Source organism: Nicotiana attenuata, unplaced genomic scaffold, assembly GCF_001879085.1.
Source record: "Nicotiana attenuata strain UT unplaced genomic scaffold, NIATTr2, whole genome shotgun sequence".
NCBI lineage: Eukaryota > Viridiplantae > Streptophyta > Magnoliopsida > Solanales > Solanaceae > Nicotiana > Nicotiana attenuata.
In genome coordinates this window covers 98,487-106,422 of record NW_017671319.1, presented here as the reverse complement: position 1 = coordinate 106,422, position 7,936 = coordinate 98,487, and the positions used below count along the sequence as shown (strand labels likewise).

Genomic DNA, 7,936 nt, shown 5'->3' with positions numbered 1-7,936 from the left:
AAGACACATGTCATGTATTTATTAGTTTGGTGTAAACACCCGGTGCAGGTAAGTTTTTACCCTGATATATTGTCTCGCTTCGTCTTCTTGAGAATATGGTCTATCGGAAACAGCCTCTCTACCCCTCGGGGTAGTGTACCTTCACCAGACCCCACTAGTGAGATTACACTAGGTTGTTGTACTTTTTCTTTTGAAAAGGAAAATCCCTAATGAAATATCATGATTTTCAGTTCTTCTTTGTAGAAGACTAAATCAAGAAACAAAAGAATAAGACCAACAAACGAAGAATAATTAAAACTTTATAGAAGCGAAATTCATGGAGTACATAAAACTGCTTAAATTAATAATAATCCTAACTAAACACTTAATTCAGTGCTTGGTACAATCAGTAGGCAAGAAAGAGAGTCTGTCGTGTATAAGATCATATCCAATGAGGTAATTCACTTGCGCCAAGTTTCCAAATATAGCAATTTCATCGGCTGGCACAATTGTCAAACAAGCCAAACCTTCATCAACTTCTGCAAATGTACTCGTTGGTAACAACTCAACATCAGCATTCGTGAAATGGAACACAATCTCAGGAGCATTAATAACACCATTTTTCGACTCGTAACATAGCGCAAAAGTTCCCGTCGGATCCTCCTTCCTTTTACCTGTCGAGAAATAACATAATTAGATAATTAAAATTGGAATCTGTCGATCTGTATAACAGTTAAACCTTTTTTAATGAAATGGTCACACAATTTAACGTTACCTTTGATCGTATCCACCAATGTTGATTCCAAATTATCGTAAAAATCACTAGGGAGAAATGTCAATGTCGTCCCAGAATCAATTATCATATTCCCTAATTCACCATCAGCAGCAAAAGAACTTAGTCTCGAACTCTTGAATGCCAACTTCTTTTTCCCAACACTAACACTTTCAAGATTTATATAGTAGTACGTTCTGGGCTCCTTTAGAATTATAGGAGTTGTAACAACGTTAGGTCCAGAAACACGTGCTAGAGGTCCAAAATTAATATGACTTGTAGCATTAGAAGCAGTAGAAGATGATAGATCCAATGGGATTAAACAATAAGAGAATGATCCAACCACTTCTTTATCGAGTTGTTTAACGATTGAGATATTTGAACCTCCTAATCCAACAATCCCAGAAGTCAAATTTGCGAACGTTCCACCATTATCATGGCCACAACCAAATACAACATTAGGAAAAGAAATTTTGCTTTTGTCAGTTTTTGAAGGAAAATTTAAGGTATCAAAAGTGAAGGTCTCAAAAGCAACATCACCAACACTATGTGATTGATCACCGTAGCTCATCTCATATTCACAAACATTTTTTCTAACACAACTGGTACTCCCCACTAACTCACATGCCTTAGTATCACACTTGACGGTTCTATAAGTGGAACTTTTTCTAGAATCAAAGAGCGGTGCTGTTTGTTGAAAACAATCGGCACAAGGCTTGCATTGTATCCATGTCAAATCACTGCCAGTGTCAGCAATCGCAACGGTTTCCACCGGGGGTGTACCAATTGAGAATTTCATGAGGTATTCACCGGGGATTGGAATAACATCAGATTGGAATTCTTTTTGGTGGATAAAGGGACGCTCTCGTTTTGATCGCTCTAATGACGATGATGTAGTGGCAGTTTTGAGAAAAGATGCACGGGAAAAGGATCGGTGGTAGGCATCTCTAAGGCGTCGAGAGGGGGTGATAGAAGGGTTGTAGAAGGGAGAAAGAGGAGAATCGCGGTGGATGAGATCAAGAGTGAATCCTTTTACATCATGGTTGGTTTTGGTTTTTCGACAAGAAACTAAAGCAAGATGAGAGAAAGCTAAAAAGGCTAAAAAGAATAAGAGAGTAAAAGAGTTTTTGTGATTTATCTCCATAGCTAGGGTTTAAGAATAGTTGTAGAACTTGGGAGGATTTATGAAAAACAGAAGTTGATAATTAGTCCTATTTTATAGGCAAATAAAAAAAAGAGTGAATGCATGTAAGAATATGTGTTCTGGTTATGAGGAAAACGATGCATGTAAGAATATGGAAAGTCCGGGAAATAGGGAATTTGATCGGGGAGGGGGGTGAATATATATTAATTTTGGCAAGGAATATAGAAATACCAAATACACAATGGGAAGTGAAATTATATAAATTGATTGCATAAAGAGTTTTCCCATAAAAGAGAAGGACACAAATAGGTTTATTAATTCTGCGAAGATACATGTAATAAAAATGAAGATTTTTGTTTGTTCTTCCACGCCACTTTTAATGCAGATCTTGTCCATGTTAAAAACGATTATTACGGCCAATTTGGAAAGCCACCCCGTAACTGAATTTGAATGTAATTAGATATAACTATACAGTTTTAGTATGTTTGTCTCACCAAGTAATTACTTGGTCAACATGTAACTGGGTATAATTAATGGGGTGTAATTACTCTTCAATTCTAAGAGGAGACTGAAAATTGCTGGTAATTACATGATGTAATTACAGGGTTATGTTTTGAATCTGTTTTCTTTTCTTTTTAATTTACTTTTTATTTCTATTCTTTTTTCTTTTTAATTTGTTTTAAATTTAACTTTCAAAATTCTTTTTTCAAATATTATTCTTTTTACATTATTTATTTTTTATTTTCTTATTTCTCATTTTCAACCTTTATTTCACCTATTTCTACATAATCTCTTATATTTTGTTTCTTTCTTAATTAATTTATTTTATATTTTTTTATTACACTTAGCTATGTTATTATTCTAATTTAAAAAAAAATTATACTCATAATCTTAGAATAAGTCATCCACAAACTTGACTTATAATGAGTGATGTCATGTTACACCACACACTCTTTATCCTCCCATGAAGTCGAAAGATGATATGTTTGACTTCTAGCGCAGCCAATCAGCCGACGACACGCTAATGGGACAAAAAGGTTATTACATTTTACCAGATTCCGCCAGCTGCTGTACTGGGCACAATGGCCGGTGCGGGGTGACCCGTTTGACGCATGGGGCGGTGGAATTTCTAGATTTGATATAAAATTCATTACGGCTTCCTTCTCTTACACAATTACGCGATATTATCAGCTTCAATTTTCCCAAAAAATTCTCTCAAGCTTTCTAAGAATTTCCTAAACAATTTAGGGCTAGAATCAAAAGCGAACTTCATAGATTAAAGTAAAGATGCTGGTGATCATCACTGTATCATCTATATTCATGTAGTTGATGTTGGAGACTCCTTGGAGATAAAAATAATCCCCATAAAAGTGTAAGAATTTAGGAAGTGTAGGTAGCCCTAGGTATGTAAGGTAGTATTCTGCCGTGGCATGACTTGATATAAGCGCTTCTTTTCAATTGATCCTCATGTCGTACGCTTGAATTGATCTAAGTCTTTCTTGAAACGTTATTCATGTTTTTGTATGTTTTTTATCAGTGGCATTTTCTTGTCCAGTCTAAGATATTTCTGGATAATATCTTGAGATTGTAAAATGTAATTCACTCTGAGTCTAACTTTAATATCTCTTGTAATTGACCTTGCATTATACTTTATATATGCATATCTATTTTGTTTAACTGAGCCCGCGATGAGGCTGGGTACGGGATGATGTGTTAGGAGATCGATATCATTGAGCCCTACATGAGGCTTTGTACGGAATGATATGATACGTGATATCACCCAATGCTCTTGACGCCGGGCACAACCCAGACCTCCTGAGACCGGGTTCAGTGTGATGAAGACGTGAGACTTTACCAAGTCCTCTCTGGATAGGTACGATATGACATAAAATGTTCCAAAGAGCGGCTGAGCATGATACGAGATGATATGCCTCAAAAAGTGGTGGAACAATATTGAGTTGTATGAAATATTTTATGCATAGCCTCAATGAGTGGCTTGATTTTTACAAAACTTGCATATATTCATGATTCATAGTTACTGCAGTGCATGCCCTCGGTGGCTTGTCTTTAGTCTCCAGGTTGAAATTGGGTATTCATATCTCAAATGTTATGCTTTTTGTTTACATTTGGATTATCAGCTTTACATACTCAGTACATCTCTCATACTGACTCCCCTTTCTTTTGAGCATTGTGTTCATGCCCACAGGTACAGATAGACACGGTGCCGTCCCTCCCCAGTAGGATACACGTTCCAACGGTTGGTTGTCATACTCCACTTCTTTCGTAGTAGCTGTACTTATATCGATAGATATTGAACCATGTGTTTATGTTGTTTGGGTATGGTAGGGCTCTGTCCCGATCAAAGTATGTAATACGGCACTCTTAAAGGCTTGCAGACTAGGGTCTTGTGTATATGTAAATGCTGGTTATGACTATATATATATATATATATATATATATATATATATATATAACATTGAAAGTTTCTCCCATAATCAGTTGTGAACCGTACTTTTAAATTTCAGTATTATACTTGGAGGCCTTGTTGGCCTAGATCTCACGTTGAAAGGTCTAAATCTGGGCGTTGGTTCGCACGGGCCTTCGGGCGTCATGTGCCGGTCGCACCTCCCGAGGTCGGGGTGTGACATGTCATTAAAGTTGAACCTTGTTATTGGATGAGGCCATATGCAAACTTAACTATGTTAAAATAATATTACTTTTTAATATTTAAATAATAATATTATTTTCTAATTTCTTGTGTTATTGTTCTAGTTTTGAAACTACATCTCCTAATATCAGAAACAATGAGTCATCAATAAACTTAGCATACAACGAGTGATGTCATTAAAGTAGAATTTCATTGTTGAACGAGGTTATAGACTTAATTATGTTTTCATATTCTTTTGAACTATATTTACTTAAATTATGATGAAACTTATTTTATGTTGTGTTGTAACTTTACATAAGAGTATCATGTTTATTTTTTTTAGATTTTCAATTGTGTTTATATTTTCGGTTATATTTTATTTGTTTTAGTAGTGTTGACTTATTAATTTAGATTGCATGCCATTAATTTTTCAGTTAAAATTGCTAGATTATTTTTTTCGTAAAATATTTGAGTAATGTATGTATGTATGTATATATATATATATGTATATATTTGAGTAATGTGTGTATATATATATATATATATATATATATATATATATATATATATATATATATATATATATATATACACACACATATTAAATCCAGTTATATTAGGAACTCCCTTTATCGAAGAGCTCATACCATTTATTATAACAAAACAAGGAATTCTAATCGAACGCATAGGAGGTAGAACCTTTCTTCCTTTCGATAGACCTCCAATGGCAAAGTTCTTGTCTACCATAAAAAGTAAAGAAGTATATATATACATACATATATATATACATACATACATATATATATACATACATACATACATATATATATATATATATATATATATATATTAAATCCAGTTATATTAGGAACTCCCTTTATCGAAGAGCTCATACCATTTATGGTAACAAAACAAGGAATTCTAATCGAACGCATAGGAGGTAGAACCTTTCTTCCTTTCGATAGACTTCCAATGGCAAAGTTCTTGTCTACTATAAAAAGTAAAGAAGCACAGATCAATTTTCTCAAAGAGGAAGTAGCCTTCCAATACAACAGCAGCTTCAAAATTCTTCTCTCCAATCCAAGATAAAAATTTTAGAAACCAAAATCTAGGAAGAACTTTGTGCTGATTTACCTACAGCCTTTTGGAATCGCAAGAGACACATTGTTAGGCTCCCTTACGAACCTGACTTTGATGAAAAAACAATCCCCACAAAAGCTCGTCCTATTCAGATGAATCACGAGCTAACCATTCATTGTCAAAAAGAAATCAATGATCTTCTTGAAAAACGCATCATCTCTCCAAGCAAATCCCCTTGGAGTTGTGCTGCCTTTTACGTCAATAAAAACTCTAAAATAGAACGAGGTGTCCCTCGATTAGTCATCAATTATAAACCTTTGAACAAAGTACTTCGCTGGATTAGATACCCTATTCCAAACAAAAAGCACTTACTTCAAAGGCTTTATGCTGCAACTATCTTTTTAAAATTTGATCTAAAATCAGGATTTTGGCAAATTCAAATAGATCCCAAAGAAAGGTATAAAACTGCCTTTACGGTACCATTTGGACAATACGAATGGAATGTAATGCCATTTGGTTTAGAAAATGCTCCTTGCGAATTTCAAAGGATAATGAATGATATTTTTAATCCTTTTTCAAATTTTATTACTGTCTATATTGATGATGTTTTAGTATTTTCTACTAGCATAGATCAACATTTTAAACATCTAAAGGTTTTCTTTAATGTTATCAAAGAAAATAGATTAGTTTTATCAAAAACTAAATATAGTCTTTTTCAAACCAACATCCGATTTATTGGGCACAATATTGAGCAGGGAACCATTGTCCCTATTCAACGATCCATACAATTTGCTGACAAATTTCATGACCAAATTTTAGATAAGACCCAGCTTCAAAGATTTTTAGGATGTGTTAATTATGTATCAGATTTCATTCCAAGCCTTAGCAATTTGCTAAAACCTCTCCATGATAGGTTGAAAAAACCTCCACCTCCGTGGACTTCAGTCCACACCAACGTTATCAAAGAAATCAAGTTGAAAGTCAAAAGCCTTCCTTGCTTATCTCTCACTGATCCTTCTGCATTCAAAATAGTTGAGGCTGATGCATCAGACATTGGTTATGGTGGTATTTTAAAGCAGAAAAAAGATGACAAGGAATAAATTATTGCATTTGCATCAAAACATTGGAATAATTCCCAACAAAATTATCCTACAATTAAAAAAGATATTGGTTTTTTTTTCTAGGTTTAACCTATGTCACTAGAAAACTTATGACAGACATTGGTTTGTTTTTAACTTGCTTTTATGTGGTATTGATAGATCAAACTCAGATCTATAGATATTGGCTTCTTTTATATATCTTTCTTAAATCTTATACCTTTTTAAGAAGATCTCTTAAGGATGGCACTGTGATCCTTTCGGATCTACACTGTAAGCAGTTTTTCTGAGAAAAGTGGATATGATAATTCTTAGTTGGCTTATAGATGGTTATTTATAACCTTTGGGTCATCCTAAAGAACAACTTCTTAAGAAATAATTAGGTTTAATTATTATATATAAGAGAAGACATGTATCCATATATTTGATTTTCAGATCTAACTTTTCTACATAATATTGAGTTAAGAACTTGAATATTATCCTTATGGAACCCAATGGTCTCTTGAACCAAGAAGAGGAAGCATTAAAGTTATCATCGTTAATCTTGTTGTAATTACTTGCAGATCTAAGCCATGTCTTTCTTCCATCCTTCTTCCTCCCCTTCAAAAAATTCCTTCTCTTCTCCAACTTCTTCATCTTCCTCCTCATAATCCTCCTCCAATCCAAAACTCAAAGAAGAAATTAGCTTTTCTGATTTGCAGCAATCAATTTATGACTGGAAGATCCCCAAACATCCACAATCCACAATTTACAAGTCTTCACGATGGCCCTTAACTAGTGTTTACCATATTTCTACAATTGAGCAAACCATTCCTCTTGAATCAAATCATGAGGAAATCAAACTTTTAAACCCAAAGTCTATAGAAAAATATAGGCAAAAATACAATTATCTCCATTTTGGTTTAGTACAGATTGCAGCTAGACCTCTGTCCAGGAAAGGACTAGACACATCTCTACTCCACTATCTTAGAGATTCTAGATTTTTAGACTTCAATGATTCCCTCCTAGGAATGGTAGAAACCAGCCTTTGTAGCGGTCCAATTTACTTTGATTGTTTTCCTAATTTTACGGTGTCTCTTAGAGATAGAAATATCTTAGACTCTTTAACTCTTAATGTTAAAACAGCTAATTACAAAACCAAAACTGGATCCTTACCAGTAGAAATTATTTATAGAATACAGTACAAAGCCATGAGTTCTGCCTTTAACACTGGAGCC

The 7,936-nt window shown here is 34.1% G+C and overlaps 1 protein-coding gene across 1 annotated transcript; it reads right to left on the bottom strand.

Moving 5' to 3' along the window:
* Nucleotides 1-283: 283 nt before the first annotated feature.
* Nucleotides 284-2,000, bottom strand: LOC109207532 (probable aspartic protease At2g35615). The gene is made up of 2 exons (XM_019370473.1): nt 755-2,000; nt 284-653 (listed from the first exon to the last, which is right to left on the bottom strand). Exons 1-2 carry the CDS (start codon nt 1,893-1,895, stop codon nt 370-372), a joined length of 1,425 nt encoding a protein of 474 aa, XP_019226018.1. The 5' UTR covers nt 1,896-2,000; the 3' UTR covers nt 284-369.
* Nucleotides 2,001-7,936: the final 5,936 nt, after the last annotated feature.

Bases quoted from the DNA above. Each gene is read 5' to 3' on its own strand.
- LOC109207532 (XM_019370473.1), bottom strand. From the start codon at position 1,895: ATGGAGATAAATCACAAAAACTCTTTTACTCTCTTATTCTTTTTAGCC. The intron at 654-754 runs GTAACGTTAAAT...ATTTCTCGACAG, and splicing joins ATTGGTGGATACGATCAAAG to GTAAAAGGAAGGAGGATCCG.